Source organism: Mercenaria mercenaria, chromosome 13 (assembly GCF_021730395.1).
Source record: "Mercenaria mercenaria strain notata chromosome 13, MADL_Memer_1, whole genome shotgun sequence".
Taxonomy (NCBI): domain Eukaryota; kingdom Metazoa; phylum Mollusca; class Bivalvia; order Venerida; family Veneridae; genus Mercenaria; species Mercenaria mercenaria.
The window spans coordinates 32,712,899-32,732,117 of NC_069373.1; the positions used below are offsets into that span (position 1 = coordinate 32,712,899).

General features: G+C 35.0%; 2 protein-coding genes across 2 annotated transcripts in view; one reads left to right on the top strand and one right to left on the bottom strand.

The window, feature by feature from the left end:
* Window positions 1-7,652, bottom strand: part of LOC123529023 (ribitol-5-phosphate xylosyltransferase 1-like) — a 74,571-nt gene extending 66,919 nt beyond the window's left edge. The window contains exon 1 of the mRNA XM_053521473.1: window positions 6,810-7,652. Coding sequence (XP_053377448.1) covers window positions 6,810-6,858 — 49 coding nt within the window. The 5' untranslated portion in view covers window positions 6,859-7,652. The remainder of the gene's footprint in view (window positions 1-6,809) is intronic.
* Window positions 1,993-12,947, top strand: LOC128545892 (uncharacterized). The gene is made up of 2 exons (XM_053521468.1): window positions 1,993-2,017; window positions 9,688-12,947. Exon 2 carries the CDS (start codon window positions 9,689-9,691, stop codon window positions 11,717-11,719), a length of 2,031 nt encoding a protein of 676 aa, XP_053377443.1. The 5' UTR covers window positions 1,993-2,017; window position 9,688; the 3' UTR covers window positions 11,720-12,947.
* The last annotated feature ends 6,272 nt before the right edge of the window (window positions 12,948-19,219 follow it).

The following is a 19,219-nucleotide window of genomic DNA, read 5'->3' on the forward strand; positions in this document are numbered from 1 at the left end:
TACTCCAGCAGCCCTACAACCCTATGAAGTTTGAAGGTTCTAGGTCAAATGGTTCTCCAGTTATTGCTCGGAAATGAAGTGTGACGTACGGACGGACGGACAGGGCAAAAACAATATGTCTCCTGGGGGAGACATAATTAAGAGTTATTGCCCTTTAATTATATAAAAATCCACATATTTGTACATAACAAACTTACCATTTGGTAAAATTTCATTAAATTTCTTTCATTCTTTTCCATGAACATTTATTGTAAACATGTGAAGTTGTGTACCCACACCTGGTCACCCCCTTACCTTGATCACACACCTCCCCCCCCCCCCCCCCCCCCCCCCCCCCCCCCCCCCCCCCCCCCCCCACAAAAAAAATAAATCATTCCTTATTTTAGATTTTTTTCAAACAAACTTCATATACATGTTCACCACTATGAGGTTATGGGGCCCATCAAGTTTCAGACAGATTGCCCAAGTAACACCAGAGTTATGGCCCTTAGAAGTTTCTAGTGTTAACTATATAGGGTACTATAAATATGGCAATTTCTGCATCATAACTTTTGATATATTTGACCTAGAACTATGAAACTTTAACAGAATTTAGAGCACTATAATGTGGTTGTGCACAGACAATTTTGTATGGATTTCTTTTGTAACTTCAGAGTTATTGCCCTTTAATTGTCTAAAAATTCACACATTTGTACATTTGACTAATGAAATTATTTGCTTCTTTGTAACATTCTTAACTTTTTGCTGGATATATTTTTTTGCCGTTCCTCACCACAGACCCTTTCGGCGGGGGATACCAATTCATCGAATTTGCTTGTTTATATAGTAAAAGAAAGCAAAAAAAAATATGTTTCGACAAATGTGATAAAAAGAATATTATGTGTGTGACTTTCCACTTTAATATCTTTAAATCCTTTTTATAAAATTGATAAAATGATCGACAGAGCCTTGCATTTTATTATTTTATTCAATTCGTTTGATAAATTCAATATGAAAAAAACACTCGTGTAATATCCTCCAGGCGTGTAGCTGCCTTTACGCAGATACGCAGCTGCGTAGTGAAAATCTGGCAAGCATACACAATTCAAATTGCTAATCTATTTCGTTTCAATAAGAAGTCTAATCATGCAATGGAGATTGCTTCATATACAATCATTGCTTACTTCGTACTCTGTTTTTAAAAAGAAGAATAGCGATCTCATCGGGACAAGCAAAATGTGATCGTTAAACATATGTTACATGTTCTTTACCAGTAGGAATTATTTGTATAGCAAACTGATTTATAATAAGTTGATTTAACATGCACTGAAATTCACCAATTGTCTTTTTAGTTTTATAACAATTTATGTATAGTTTTGCAATTATTTCGTTATCCTACTACATGTATTTGATTACTTATTTTGTAATAATCGTGTGAAATAATACAATCATACGCCATCTATGCTAACGGTTTAAACAGGCAAACTTCTATAACAAAATTATAACACAATGTCAAAAAAAGAATGAAACAATGTTGGCTTTCAAGTCTAAAAGGAATTTTGAATAGGATTTTTTTTATAATATTACAGAAATAATTTTCGCACATAATAATTATTAAGTTATTTTCAGACGTCATAGAATATCTGCTATAATTATGTTAAATTTATAATTTACTTAAATGTATACGTAAAGGATATCGACCGAGTACAAGGTCTTCCTCTACAGGAAAGACCTATGCACGAGCTTCTTGTGAACACCGAGAGCGCGAATAGCTTGAGGTGTTTTGAGAAGCCCGTGCGCAGGTCTTTCCTACAGAGGCCGATGTATGAGGCCGATACCCCACTTACATACTTGCATTAGATCTCAGATGATATAATGAACTTAAAGACAGAAAGGTTTTTCTGACACAGAATATAAACATGTAAGGAATTTATGTTACTTTTAGAAATTTAGAAGTTATGACGTGATAATTGTTCTTGTAATTTTGTTTATATAGGTATAGGAAGTGGTTAAACTGCACATATGCAAGACCGGGAAGGTATGTTACCCCATCAAATATTACCTGAAAGGTTTATGCAGGATAATAATTGCCTACCTACCAAAACAGTACTTCCATATTGGTAGACAATATGAAACCTCAGAAAAGTAAAAAATATTTTCATTTTTGTAGAGCAAATTATGGACATTTTTGTGACAAAACACCAAAAACATTGCCAAAAAACGATTAAAACCTTTTACTGTAAGCATCCGTGAAGAAACGTGATATAATTTTGAAAAAGGTCACACAAATCTCGTTTTCGAAGAATTTGACGTTTATTTATAAAAGAAAATTTAAAGTATGGTGTACAATTCGCACCATTTAATCGAATCCACTACGGTTACACGTCTGTTCCAGGAAGACATTCCTGAGCACCTTATTATTGAACAAACGGGACACTGTTTCCTTGCCAGATGTGTGTCATTTATGGCTGGATTTTAGAATAACTTTTCTCGGTGTTCATCACATTGATCTGACGTGATGGGCATAAGACCAAATTCTGTAGGTCAAAGATCAATATCACACGTGTAGGTCAAAGGTCAAGATGTCCTGAAAATATACACACATACATGTATGTGTGCTGAAAGTCTAATTTTCTCATTGAAAGAACATCATTTTTATTCTCACTCGTAAAAGCTTGTCAACAAAGTTCAGACAAGAAGGTTATAGAAAGTTTGTCCAGTACCGATTAAAAAAAATATGTATGAGACTGTGCCCCTACTTTGAAAGAAGTGTAGTTTTAAAGAACCTGACTCAATTTTTGAAATATATACCCTTAGTATAAAAGATCATACTGAGTGTAACTAGAAACCTATGTAAATGACTTACTTATACTTCAAACATTTAAAGAATTAAGTGGGAGGATGTGTAGTGACAACGTATCATAACATTGCAGCTGATATTTTTGAAGATATATCCCTAGATGTTTAAAAATTGTATGGAGCATTACTTGTGTAGTATAAGAGGCGCTCGTAATTATAAAACACATTGAGGACAAATGAAAAGGCACAAATCGCAACCATATATTATAAAATCTGTATTGCATTTTATTCAAAGTTTTAAAGTTTATTCAACTGAATAATGTTTTGATTGGAATAGGCTGGAAAATGGTGAATTGTAAAACGTTTTTTGTCTGCCTCAGTGGTAGAGCGGTCATTCTTTACTTTCACTTATCATTTTGATTTCACATACATATTTTTCCTTTCATCATTTACGGCTTTATTTGTAAATTTGGAATTTTTTCCTCATTTTGGTCAGGCATATATCATGATTATCTCACCATAAAAATCATGTGATTGAAACATATTTATGTGTTTGATAGATGGTATTTAATTATTTTTCTTGTGCTCAGGTCTGGGTAGAACAGGTAGACCACTGCACGAAAATTCTTTTGTTCAAAGAGGTCTTTCAGAAAAATATAGACCTCTTCCTAACAAAGGAAGAGGTATGTAAAATTATCATTTAGTCCATGGTCACATTGTTGTAGAATATAAAATCCTATAGAAATCAAGTAATTAAATCCGATTTTATCTTATGCCGTTGCCCCACAAGTCTTAAGATACTACAGTAAAATCCAGTTCACAGTGAGATAAATATCTTCTTTCTTTTATAATTGATGATTATATATTTTAATGGCAGATTAGGTAGCTAAATTATATGTAATTATATTTCAGAAGACGTTAAACTACATTCTTAAAAACAATCTTATCAAGATTTCAATGGTTTTAGATGTTGTTCAGATATATCAACTGTCACGCTAAAATTTCAATATTTGTTTTACGAATCAATATGTTAGTACAATGTCTACCCACTTCTGAAAAAATACTTTTTTGATTCGCTAAAGCTTGATATATGTTATTTCAATGTATATTTTAACATTGGGACATGAAAATATGTTCCTTACAAACCATGTCTGTTTACATAGATCAAAGAAGGGCTAAAATAGGGACATTTTAAATTGTTCCTTATAACAGAAAATTTACCGAAAATTCATTTTAACTATGTTCGTTATATTTGAAGTTAACTCTGTTCACAATGATTACACTAGCGTGAAATCACAATGGCGAAGCGCAAAACTGTGAACTTTTTAGTAATTTTGCTCTTCACCATTGCAATTCCGCGTTTCGCAATCGTAATGTTGCGTTTTGTGCTTCTCCATCATGCACAGGTGATAATCGAAGCGTTGGATCACGATCCATGACGGCAAAGCGCGAGATCACAAGCACAAAGTCGCGAAAATTTCTTAATTTCGCACTTCGCCATTGTGATCTCACGCTTTGCCACCGTTATTTTGCTCTTCTCGCTTCGCTATTACGCGATGGTGAAGCACGGAATTTTGCGATCTCGCATTTTGCCGTCGTGGCCCCACATGAGATCACGATAGCTAAGCGTGAAATCGATAATTTGTTTTGCACTTTGCAATCGTGTCGCACTTTGCCATCGTGGTCTAGCTCTTCGGCTTCATTGGGTAGGCGATACGTGAAGCGCGGGATCACGATGGCAAAGCTAGAGTGACGGTAAAATTCATTTTAACAACTATCGTACATTTACTTATAGACATATCCCTTGAATGATATATCCAATCATAATAATATTTTGACAGTATATTACCTCGAAACATCTGTTTTGTTTAAATACTTGCACACATGTACATGAACAGCAGTTTACATGATTGTGTAATATTATACGAATAAAAAGTAAAACCATACATTTTATATAAAAGAAATGAGAAAAAAAGATATTTGTGCAATATTTTTGCTTAAAAAAATATGCTATTTAAAATGCACAATTTGCCGTTTTCACATTAAAAAAATAATCAGAGGAGGATACCTCGACCCCAGCATTACCTCTGCGTACTATGAAAAATGCCCCAGCTACGTGCCTGGAGTGGTGCAAAAACCAACAAGAGCTGTCGGAGGACAGCAACGCTCGACTATTCAACAGCCTTGTCAATTGAATGAATACAAAAGTTGAAAAAGGGGCATAATTTTGTAAAATGCAAAGTAGAGGTATTGAACCTCTGTACTGCATGTCATATCATGACAGTGAACAAGTGTGTGAAGTTTCAATCCTTTCCAATTTGTGGATACTGAGATACCAGCTTACATACAAAAACTTAACAAAAAACTGCTAAGTCAAAGGGGCATAATTTTGTAAAAATGCCAAGTAGAGTTATGGGACCTTCACAGTGCATGTTAGATCATGACAGTGAACAAGTGTGTGAAGTTTCAATCCATTCCAATCAGTGGATACTGAGATATCAGATTACATACAAAAATTTAACCAAAAACTGCTAAGTCGAAAAAGGGGCATAATTTTTAAAAAAAAGAGAGTAGAGTTATGGGACTTACTTAGTGCATGTCAGATCATGATAGTGAACAAGTATGTGAAGTTTCAATCCATTCCCATTAGTAAGTACTGAGATACCAGCTTACATACAAAACCTTAACCAAAAATTTCTAAGTCGAAAAAGGGGCATAATTTTGTAAAAAAGCAAAATAGAGTTATGCAACCTGTGCAGTGTAGATCAGTTCATCACAGTGAATAAGTGTGTGAAGTTTCAATCCATTCCCACAAGTGGTTACTGAGTTACCAGCTTACATACAAAACCTTAACCAAAATCGGGACGCGGACGCGGACGCATGGGCGAGTGCAATAGCTCACTATTCTATGAATAGTCGAGCTAAAAATGGGTTTACCGTTTAATTCTCTATTTGATGATTGGATACGTACCGTACTTAGTATAAACGTTTTGGACTTACGGTACATGGACATAACTCATAACTTACAGGCAAAATCCAACATTTTTGGCCACATAATAATGTATATAAGTCTACACCAGAAGAAACAATCCTCATAACTCCTGATTTGAATTTTGACAGAGCTATGCCACTTTTTAACTTCATTTTTTTGTTTGTTGAAGTTTTATATAATGTCTAATATCTCTGTTACATTCAAAGCTATTGACTATTATGCCCCTTTTACTGGCAAAGCTTTAATTGCCCTTTTTACTGGCAAAGCTTTAATTCAGAGTCAATCACTGAGAAAAGTCGAGCATGCTATCTCTTGTTCTAACTTTAAACTTTCTTAACAGATTAAATTTGTAGAAACAAAGTCTCAATTTAGGTCTGAAATGAAGGTGAACATGCATTAACATTATTCTACCCGAAGACTTAAAAAAACGAAGCTCTAAAGGAATAAGGTCAGTAATTCGGTCAAAATGTGCTTCTGTGGTGTCGAAAGAAGTCCATAATAAATAGATCCTAATTTTCCCATTTTTGCGCAAATTCGTGTAGAACGAGTGCTTTAATCACCATTTTTCACTACTAGAATACATTCTGCATGAAATGAGACAGTTTTCATGTTCATACAGTCACCCCACATGGCAAGTTTTGCAGATCGAAACCGGAAGTAGGTGTTTATTGCGCATACGAGAGCAAATATGCGCCATTTTTAGGGTAGCAGACTACAACTGACTGGCATTTCACTAGGAACTACATAACCCCCTATTTTCGTTCTTTTCATTTTTTCGTTAATTTGTGATAGAACTTCCATGAAAAATAGGTGTAGGAAAAAGTGATGTTCTCTAAAGATACGTAAAGACGACCTGAAGTTGTCGTTTTTTATACGAAACAAAGAAGGATTTGAATTACTGACCTTTAACCTAAACTGGTCTGAACACAACTCATAAACTATGTAAATTCCTTACCCCACCCACTTTTGTATAAAAATACTGATGATTTTGACATGAAAAATAGAAAACAGAAATGCATCAACGTGTATTTACCCTTACCATAATAATGTAGGTTGATGTTATCAAATAAATGAGTGTGTGTTTTCATCCAATTTTCAATTAAATATGTCCGATTTAGTAGCAAATTAATTTGGTAAACATTGGAAGAAAATGGCGTGACTCCATAAGGGGAAATAACACTCCTGTTCTAAAAATAGTAATGGGTTGGTTTTTCCAACAATTATTTTAGATGTGATTTTATTACCGAGCAAAATTCTTCTTTGAATAATCAAATTCATTTCAGTTGGAAATTATTTCTTATGACTGGGAGTTTTTTGCTTCAAACTGGTAAAAAATGGAGCTTTAATTGGCATTGAGAATGGGCAGATATTCGGCCACGCGTGAGACAGGTGGAAAATGCCCTGCTTGTCTAATCCCTTATCAAAACAAACAATTAAAAATTCACCTGTGAAAAACAACTCTCCTCCAGCAACATGTGTGTCAAACATGTATAATACACAACAGTCGGTGACACCATGATTTACTGTGCAAACAAGATCAATAGATTAATGAATATTGCAAGTATAAATGTGTCTGAATACAATAAGCTATGCAACTTTGTAAAGGAAATTATTGCTAAATTTATGTAGATGTCACACTGAGAATATTAATGCCATATCTATTTATTTTATAGGCTACTTATAAGTTAGGCTAAGAAAAAAAAAACGTTGTTCTCTCCCGATAGTCATATATTAACTATATATTATTAATCATGTTTTCTATTATCTACTATTGTATATGATAACGATTATTTGTTTCTATGCCTTTTTGTTGCCTCACATGTTTAAGTAATATTATGTATACCTCATGTTGTCATGTATTGTGACCTGAGAGAAATAAAATGAATTGAATTGGCACTCCTCGGTAATTATCAACCCAGTCCAAAGAACTAAAAATACATATTTTATAGCTCTTTGCCCAGTCATAATACTGATTTTTTTTTTTTTTTTTTTTTTTTTTTTTTTTTTTTTTTTTTTGAAAAGCGGGAGACGGGAGGCAAGGTGAAAAAATCGGGATTTTGACCCTCCCGCGCGGGAGATCACATGTATGATGAAGTGTACTGCACAAATTTCAAAGTATCGGCGGTGTACATGCAGTGTACTATTTATAAAAAAAACTACGTATAAATGCCAAAAGAAATTGTACAAGTCTTTCCCGCGTATAAGAAGTGTACTGCACAAATTTCAAAGTATCTGCGGTGTACATGCAGTGTACTATTTTCTTGTACAAGGCCCTCCTGCATACATGCAGTGTACTCCTTAAATTTTCAGTTTGTGCTGCGTACTTCAAGTGTACTAGTGACCTCCTGTGTACATGCTGTGTACTTGTCGAAATAGTACGTGGCATGTACGCGGCATGCGGTGTATGTAAAATGTACTCCTCTGGCGTACTACTGTGTTCGCGGCATATACACAGCAAATACGCAGCATGTACGCCACAGAGGCTTGCTTCTGTAAGGGAGCCGACAGCTGACTTCAACAACTGCCTATTGCAAATACAGCGGCTGTTTTTTGACAGTCATTTGTCAACCATGCCTATTTAATGGCTAATATATTTTTTCAGAAAGAACGTAGAACCTGGAAACTTTACACAGGTGTTCCGAAAGGACACATCTGTTAAAAGATGATAATAGTTTTCACAGGATGTTCATAAACAAAACGATTTGCGCAAAACTTCTGATTTTTGCTCATTTTTAGCTCGACTATTTGAAGAATAGGGGAGCTATCCTACTCGCCCCGCCGTCGGCGTGAGCGTTAGCGTCACACAAAAGTTAAAGTTTGCGTACCACCCTAAATATTTTCAAAGTCCATTGAGATATAATGCTTTCATATTTTGCATACTTGTTTACCATCATGACCCCAGTCTGTAAAAAGGAGGAGGCAACTCTATCAAGCATTTTGACTGAAATATGGCCCCTTTTCAACTTAGAATATGCTTATTGTAATGTTAAAGTTTGTGTACCACCCCAAATATTTTCAAAGTCCATTGAAATATTGCGTTCATATTTTGCATACTTGTTTACCATCATGACCCCAGTCTGTAAAAAAGGAGGAGGCAACTCTATCAACTGAATTATGGCCCCTTTTCGACTTAGAATTTGCTTATTGTAATGTTAAAGTTTTACTCATAGCTTATATTATACTATCAAGCACTGAGAATAGACGAGCGCGCTGTCAACTGACAGCTCTTGTTTCAAACTGAAGAAATTGTTAGGGAATTCCTTAAAACATAAAGATCGTTCTCGGTCCAGAAATTGTAAATGTAAGCCACGTCCATTCCTTGACAAAACTGTCCAGTTTATTTGCAATAATTGTCTCCGTTTCTATAGAAATAAATGAAAAACTTTACCTACTGATTTACAGCTTGGTTACATTTCCAGCAGGGTTTTTTTGTCCAGCGGGCGTCAGGATAGTCGGTTATCCAGTGTAAATGTAAGAACTCAGATTGGTAGTTGGCGAACTGTAAAAAAAATTAAGTACACCGACCAATTTGATGCATTTTTATTTGGCCATAAGATTGAAAATAGGCAAGTCTACAACTTTGAAAAATTTCTTCAAAAATTATACAGTGAAAATTTTTCTATGTATAGATGAAAATTAATGTCAGCTTATTGCGATTTTTTCCATAGAAGCCCATTGTGAAAGCAGGATTATCAAAGCAATATTTTCAGATCAGTCTAACAAACAATCAAGCATACAACCATATCTTCCTTGTTGGCTGAATTTCCTTTTGGATACAATGATGCTTTGAAAAAATATGTTTAAAATAATCTACAATGTAGAAAAACATTTGTTTAAAATATGTATAACTACCTTGAAATCAATAACACAAAAATCAACTGGGCTCCAGTCATCACAACTGCTCTATTTATTTTCAGAATGTTTCGAGCACATGAGAACATTGTGTCAATGTCAGAAACACTGTCAAAGGCTCTTTCTGATAGAGGAGTTGACGAGAGTATTGTACTTAAGAGAAGAAGAGCAGCATTACTGGAAGAAAATATGGAAACAATATCATCACAACTACAGAATTTAAATTTTACAGCATACCACTTTGGCAGCCAGTCAGAGGGCACGACAATAATGGATCTTAATTCAGACAGTGACATACTAATATGTGTCAATGACTTTAATGTGATCCAAGATATAAGTGACTGGAAACCTGATGTAAAAACTTTAATGATGATCCAGGATGATACTGTATCACCTGGCTATTGCCTTCTGCAACCTCTCGGAGAACTTCCGAATTGTACTAATCATTTAAGGGAAAGAAAAGGAAAAATACTGCTAAAGAACAAATATTTGGCTGACGCAGGTTTACGAAATGCTCTCTATGAAGGACAAATAATACATGGACCAGCAATCACATTACAAAATCAACCTGGGTTAAACGATCATGACTTTGTTTATGTTTTCCCGTGTAAGTCCTGGCCTCTTCAAGCAAGGCAGTGGTTAGACTGGCAAGGTGTTGGTCAGTGGCCTTCAGCTGACATGAGAAGATACTGTGGCAGTACTGGATGTTTCCTTGTTGGTACTGGAAGCAAGGGCAGTGAACATGAGGAACTTGAATGGAGAATATCAACATCTCTAGCAGAAAGACGCTTGATGTTCAGTCTCAATATTACACAGATTCGATGTTACGTCTTGATGAAGATGATACTGAAACGCTTTATAAAGCCATACTTTAAAGATACCATTTCCAGTTTCATGTGTAAAACAGTTATGTTTCACTGTATTGCAAATACACATTCAAACATCTGGAGAGAAAATAACCTATATGGGTGTCTGTCATTATGTTTATTTGTCCTACACCACTGTATTTTGAATGAAAATTGTCCACACTTTATCATACCTGGAAACAATTTGATGAAAGGGAAAATACCACACACAGATAAACCATACATTCTGCAAAAAATACGTGATAATTTAGCTCATTGGTGGATAATACCACCGAGAAATGTAGGTGATGTGCTTTCCGGACAAATATTAAAGCCACTTACATGCAGCATTGAACATGTCAATAGGTCTTTTCTAAATTTATTCATTTACAAAAACAGTAGTAATGAAGAAGTTGTACAAACACTGCAGAAGTATATTACCAAATTAGCTGTTTTAAATCAGCGTGAAGGAGTGGACAAAACAGCATGCCGTCTTCTTGAACAACGTTTCTGTACATCCTTAGGAACAGTCCTAGCATCCCAAAGCATTCAGTTGGACAATACAGTATCAGAAGAAGCTCTCACCTGGATCTCCTTGGGTTTGAACACAGATGTTTCATCTAGTAAACTGAAGCTAGCATCAATTTACTATTGTATAGGGGATACTCATAAAACAGAAATTACTCTCAGGAATATTGAAAGAAGCTATGACCTAAACACTGTTGAACCTATCTGTGGTTGCCATTTTTACAACACTGAAGCTCTAAGAAAAGGATTTTTTGAAAAAGCTAATGATCATAGCTATGAAGAAGCTATGCAGCACATTACAGCACTCTGTGTTAAATTTCTGCCATATGAAATAAAATGTGCTCCACATGAACTACAGTACGAAATGTATAGATCCACAAAAGCTGATCTAGCATTCAGACCCCCAGATGAAAACTGGATAAAATGGGCAGTGGTTGATTCTCTCCCTTACCTCTACTTTCTACAGTACAAGACCTATAAAAGTCTTGGGAAACAAGATGAAAAGAAAAGAGCGCTGTCTAACCTTCTCAAGACAACTGACCGAGAACCAAATCTTGGACACAAGGAAACAGCCTTAAATTTACTTGGACAATGCATGGAACAAGAGGACAGGGCTACAGATGCTTTGCACTGCTATTCAAAATCCTTAAACCTAAGGAAGAATTACAACGCAGCAAAGATCCATATCTGTAGACTTTTATCAAGTTTACTAACAAACAAGTAGAGTAAGAAAGCACCAGTGCAAAAAAAACTAGACAATAATTTACACCTTGCCGTTTTTCAGATATAGGGGAAAGATTGCCCACAGAGGCAGTGTCGGACAACGTTATCAACTTATCAGCATCATACTGTTGTCATGGAAAAATACCATAAAGTTCAATATGGGAGTAATATCAAAAATTGGTTCAGTTTTTGCAATGAACAAAATATTAATTCCTTTTCACAACATGTAAAAGATATTTTAGATTTTGTGGCATTCCTTTATAAGAAAGGTCTTAGCTACAGTGCTTTAAACACCGTTAGGTCAGCTGTGAACTCATTAATCAATACCATGTCTTGTTCCACTAACTGGGTGGGAAACAATCATCTGATAAAGAGATTTATGAGAGGTGTGTTTTTACTCAGGCCCTCTACCAAGGTATCAGTTTACCTGGGATGTTGAAATTGTTCTTAATTATGATGAGTGAAACAGATAAATTCATGCAGTGACTTGAAACTTACAACATTTAAATTGATAGGATTGTTAAGTTTGTTGACTGCACAAGATTGCAATCCCTTCACCTTCTAAAAACGGGAAATATAGAATTTACCAAAGATGGTGTAAAAATTAGAATAACTGAATTGTTAAAGCAATCTAGGCCTGGAAATCATTTGAATGAGTTATATTTTCAATCATTTTCTGAAAAATCTTTGTGTGTGGTTACCTGCTTACATTGTTACATGGAAATAACATCAGTTTACACAATAATGAGACTTCACTGTTCATTTGTTTAAGTAAATCTCATAAAGCCGTGTCAAAGGACACAGTTGCTAGATGGGTTAAGCAAGTACTGGATAACGCAGGCATCGGCACTTTTAAGTTTAAGCCCCATAGCATCAGAGCTGCTTCTGCATCTCATGCTTCTAAAAAGCATGTACCTGTGAGTACTATGAGAACTGCTGGTTGGACAAAGGAGTCAACTTTCCGGAAGTTTTATAATAAGCCAATCACAAATGATACGGCCTTCGCAGAAGCTTTTCAACAGAAATGACTCTGCAAACTGAATTATTAACGTTGATAGCAATTTATATGCAGTGAATGATATATGACTATAATGACTTTCATATAGTATCTGTAGTATTATTTTTCCTCATTGTATATGCTCTCATTGATGTTTTTATAACATATATTGATACTTAGTTTTGTTAGACATTTATGTATGCTTATTTAGAACAGTAAATAGATAGTCACAGGTTTCGTTAATTTTATTTAAATGGTGCAATACAAACCATTTAATTTCGCTGGATGTCCTCTAAAAATCTCAATTAGCCGATCAGCACTGCAGAGTGTGAAGTGGAATTGTAAAATTATACGAGGTTTACTGAAGTATGATTTCAATTCCATGAAATCACACTGCAGTGCTGAGACGTTAATTGCCCGACCAATCCCAAAAGCCCTATACCTAATAATGTACTAAAATGTATATCAACATTGTATAGATTGTATATATTATATGGTATTATGACTGTGACATCCAGCTACATGCGTTAAAGTCTGAGTGGATATTACCTTAGTCGTCTCAATTAACGTCTCAGCACTGCAGTGTGATTTCATGGAATTGAAATCATACTTCAGTAAACCTCGTATAATTTTACAATTTGATTTGTTGAGAGTGGAAAATGTCATTGTGAATTCTAAACAGTAAGTTGGCTTATCGAATCGCATTTGTTCGGTGCTTCCTTCATGTGTTGAAAATTCTTGTCATAACCTCTGAAACAACTGGGTGAATTTCAATGAAACTTGGCCACAATTAATCCTTAGTACCAAAGTTGCTCCTAAATGAGAATATTATAGGGTCACCTAGGTCAAAATCAAATTGACCTTCACATTGAAATTTCTATAAAAAAATTCTTCATGAAAAGTTCAAGAAAAGCTCAAAAAGTTTCTTCATGAAATTCATGAAATTTACTAAAAATAATTCTTGAAGTATTCATGCCAAAGAAGTGAACTGCAAATGAGACAATGAAATAAAGAACAAAAACTTCATGAAGTGTTTTTAAGAATATTTACATGAAGTCTTCATGAAGAAATATTAATGCACAGTTCAAGAACTTTTCATGCAAAATACCCATGCTTGATTTCATGCATTTTTATGCATCCATCAATTTTACTGAAAATAACTCATGAAGTATTCATTGCAAACATGTGAACTGAAAAATGAGACAATGAAATTAAGAACAAAAACTTCATGCATTATTCATGAAGTGTTTTTTGAAGAATAATTGCATGAAGTCTTCATGAACATTAATTAACGCATAGGTCAAGAATTTTTCATGCAAACAATACATGCTTGATTTTATGCATTTTTAGCTCGACTATTCGAAGAATAGTCTAGCTATTCTACTCACCCTGGCGTCGGCGTCGGCGTCACACCTTGGTTAAGTTTTTGCATGCAAGTACATACAGCTATCATTTAAAGGCATATAGCTTTGAAACTTATTTTTTCTTTTTCTAGATCAATTATCAACCTCACTTGGTCAAGTCCCATAACTCTGACATGTATTTTTGGTAAATTATGCCCCCTTTTGGACTTAGAAAATTCTGGTTAAAGTTTTACATGCAAGTTACTATCTCCAAAACTAATGCAGATATTGAATTGAAACTTCACATGTGTCTTCGGGGTTATAAAACTAGTTGATAACACCAAGTCCCATAACTCTGACCTTCATTTTGGCCAAATTATGTCCCCTTCTGGTTAAAGTTTTGCGTGCAAGTACATACAGCTATTACTAAAAGGCATATAGATTTGAAACTTATTTTTTCTTTTTCTAGGTCAATTACCAACCTCACTGGGTCAAGTTCCATAACTCTGACATGTATTTTGAGCAAATTATGCCCCCTTTTGGACTTAAAAAATTCTGGTTAAAGTTTTACTTGCAAGTTACTATCTCCAAAACTAATACAGATATTGAATTGAAACTTCACATGTGTCTTCGGGGTTATAAAACTAGTTGATGGCTGCAAGTCCCATAACTCTGATATGCATTTTGGTCAAATTATGTCCCCTTTTGAACTTAAAACTCTTTTGATATTTAACCTTTTTGGGTAATATTTTCCTGCTTCTGGGACAATATTTTGAATAGTCGAGCTTGGCTGTCTTACGGACAGCTCTTGTTATGAGTGAAAACGACACATTTTGTTGTTCATGAATTATTCATGAAATTACATTTCATGAGTTGTTGATGAATTTGTCTCATTTTCAGTTCACTTCTTCCTCATGAAGACTTCATGAAGTCCTGCATGAAGTAATCATGCAAACTTTATGAATACTTCATGCAGTATGAGTATTCATTTGACAGGGGATATCAAACAGATGCTAAAATATTACTATAAGTCAGTGGGTCACATTCATGGTCACTGAAAGTCAGTTTTAAGAATGTGGTGCAAAACTGAATATGTCATCCAAATTTTAAGGCTGTATCTAAAAAAAAACAAGAAAGTAGGTCAGTAGGTAAATCGATACTTACTGCCAAATACTAGCCTTAATCCTACTTTCTGTGTTTGTTTTATTTCTTACTGTTACTCTTGAATTTTACAGAGTAAAATGACTCTATCTTGATAGAAAAATTAAAGTACTTCATATGAAAATCTTACATGTTTCAAATGTTAAAGTTATGAACAATCCCAATATTCCCTATTAGAAATGTTTCTTTTTAGCTCACCTGAGCCAAAGGCCAGGGTTGTTAATAATTACTTGCAAAAGTAATGCATTAAATTAGCATTACTTGGAAAAAGATGGCATTAAATTAGCATTACTCATTTTTATCAAAATAATGCATTAAATTAGCATTACATAGGGTGCATTAGCATTACCATTACTTTTTGAGAATCATTGCATGTTATTATCACATACACTGTTTGTTTTTCATTAAATCATTTTAGTTTACCTAGGTCATCTACATGAATAGTTAAATACATGTTTGACTTCCTTGTATTATATCTGATTAATTCTTTTACCATTACTTTATAAAATAACAACAAAAAAACAAGAGCTGTCTCCATAGGATGACACATGCCCCCGATGGCACTTTGAATGAATAGTTATGGCCGATGTTAGAGTTTAGGACCTTTGACCTACGGACCTGGGTCTTGCAGTCCACTTTTTTATTGGGGGGCAAATGTCCTGGGGGGCAAATGTCCGGATCCCATGTGGTCCAGATTTGAAAACTGTAGCCTGAGAAATGTGAAAGTAGGTCACAAGATCAATTTCAAGGTCAAAGTTCATTTCGGTATACAAAACACTGCATGTGCTTCAAATTTGGAGGCTGCAGCTTGAGAAATGTGAAAGTAGGTACTCGATAAAAATCAATGTCAAATTCAAATTCAGAACACAAAAATATGCATGTGGTCCAAATTTGAAGCCTGTAGCTTGAGAAATGTGAAAGTAGGTCACTAGGTCAATCTCAAGATCAAAGTTCATTTTGGTACACAAAACTATGCATGTGGTCCAAATTTGAAGGCTGTAAATTGAGAAATGTGAAAGTAGGTCACTAGGTCAAAACCAGAGGGCACTTTTGAAAGGGGGCCACCCAATGATCATTCCTGTGAAGTTTAAATCTGCCCAGTGGTTTTAAAGAAGAAGATTTTTTCTTTTAGAAATTGTTGACACATGACGGATGACGGACATCAAGCGGTCACAAGAGCTCACCTTAAAATGAGCCTTTTGCAGGGTTGTAGTAATGCTAATGCATTAGTTTTTAGCCCACCATCATCAGATGGTGGGCTATTCAAATCACTCTGCATCCGTGGTCCGTCCGTCATTCCGTCTGTCCGTCCGTTAACAATTTCTTGTTATTGCATCTCCTCAGAACATACTGGGGGGATTTTGACCAAACTTTGTCAGAATGATGTTTTGTTAGCCTAGTTGTGTCCCTCTGAAAATCAGACTGGTTCAACAATTTTTGAGTGAGTTATGGCCCTTTGTTTATTTTTATGATTTACATAGATTTATATAGGGAAAAATTTTGAAAATCTTCTTGTCCAAAACCACAGGGCCTAGGGCTTTGATATTTGGTAAGAAGCATCATCTAGTGGTCCTCTACCAAGATGATTCAAATTATATCCATGGGGTCAAATATGGCCCCGCCCCGGGGTCACATGGTTTATATAGACTTATATAGGGAAAATCTTTGAAAAACCTCTTGTCCAAAACCACAGGGCCTGGGGCTTTGACCTAGTTTTTGACCCCAGATGACCCAATATCTAAATCGTCCAAGATTTTATTGAAAGTAACATTCTGACCAGGTTTCATTAAGATTGGACCAAAATTGTGACCTCTGGAGTGTTAACAAGCTTTTCCTTCGATTTGACCTGGTGACGTAGCTTTTGACCCCAGATGACCCAAATATCAAACTCGTCCAAGATTTTATTGAGGGTAACATTCTGACCAAGTTTCATTAAGATTGGGCCAAAATTGTGACCTCTGCAGTGTTAACAAGCTTTTCCTTTAATTTGACGTGGTGACCTAGTTTTTGACCCCAGATGACCCAATATCAATCTCGTCCAAGGTTTTATTGAGAGTAACATTCTGACCAAGTTTCATTAAGATCGGGCCAAAATTTTGACCTTTGGAGTGTTAACAAGCTTTTCCTTTGATCTGACCTGGTGACCTAGTTTTTGACCCCAGATGACCCAATATCGCACTTGTCCAAGATTTTATTGAGGGTAACATTCTGACCAAGTTTCATTAAGATTGGGCCAAAATTGTGACCTCTAGAGTGTTAACAGTCAAATTGTTGACGACGGGACACAGGGCGATCACAAAAGCTCACCTTTGATCACATTGTGCTCAGGTGAGCTAACAAGAGCTGTCACAGGAGACAGCGTGCTCGACTATTTCCGTGCTGGATAGTGGAAGTGGGCATATCTGAAGAAATGGAGCTGTCACTAGAGTGTTTAATTTTAACCTGAAATTCTAAGTAAAAAGGGGGAATAATTCATGAAAATTTGTGCCAGAGTTATGCACCTTGTGTCATATGATGTGGGTGATGATGTTGAAGAGTTATTTTAAGTTTTAATCAAATCCATTCGGTAATAACAGAGTTGGAGCGAAAGTGCATCAAAACTTTAACCTGAAATTCTAAGTAAAAAGGGGGAGATTCATGAAAATTTGTGCCAGAGTTATGCATCTTGTGTCATATGATGTGGGTGATGATGTTGAAGAATTATTTTAAGTTTTAATCAAATCCATTCGGTAATAACAGAGTTGTAGTGATAGTGCATCAAAACTTTAACCTGAAATTCTAAGTAAAAAGGGGGAATAATTCATGAAAAATTTGTGCCAGAGTTATACACCTTGTGTCATATGATGTGGCTGTGCGTGATGATGTTGAAGAATTATTTTAAGTTTTAATCAAATCCATTTGGTAATAACAGAGTTGGAGTGAAAGTGCATCAAAACTTTAACCTGAAATTCTAAGTAAAAAGGGGGAATAATTCATGAAAAATTTGTGTCAGAGTTATGCACCTTGTGTTATATGATGTGGGTGATGATGATGAAGAATTATTTTAAGTTTGAATCAAATCCATTAGGTAATAACAGAGATAGAGTGAAAGTGCATCAAAACTTTAACCTGAAAATCTAAGTATAAAGGGGGGATAAATCAAAAAATATTGGTGCAAGAGGTATGGCCCTTATGTCAGATGATGTGGGTGATGATAAGGAATAACTATTTTAAGTTTGAATCAAATCCATCAAGTAAATACAGAGATATGATGAAAAAAGAGAAAGTGTTAAAAAACTTTAACCAAGGTGGGGACGCTGAAAGACGCCGACGCCGGGTCGAGTAAGATAGCTCTCCTTATACTTCGTATAGTCGAGCTAAATATGATTAATCAAAACTAAATTTTGCACAGAGCCACTAAAAGAAAACCTGCGCTTAAGCATATATTCCAATCCGATGAAATTTAGAGCAGAAATTGCTCATGAAAATTAAACAAGAGGGCCATGATGGCCCTAAATCGCTCACCTGTTATCATTGCATTTGAGGACAAGAAGGTCCTCAGAAAAAATATCTAAGTCCAAAGGACAGGAACAACAAAGGAAAGAAATTTAACCAGAAAGAAAAAACAATTCTTACAAGGTACAGATATGTCAAAATACACATAAAAATTGGAGGTACCATCCATGTTGTACCACAGAAAAGTGGTCTCGGTTTTTCCCTACGGCCAATAATAAAAAAGTTACTAAAAATAAGCTATTTATATTAACGTAAAAGGGAAGTAATAAAAAAGAAAATTATTGTAAGTGATCAAAAGAAGGATCTGCCAAATAAATCTGTTGACACACAAATGTAAATGAAATTTCAGATCAGTATCTTCATGAGTTACGAAGATATACCCATTTTAATTTGAAATAAAGGGAGGTAATTTGACATAAAATCAGTCCATAGTTATCTACCCTGATTGGCTCAGTCCAACTAATGACAATAATGAAATTTCAAATAAGTCCTATAAGTACTTACT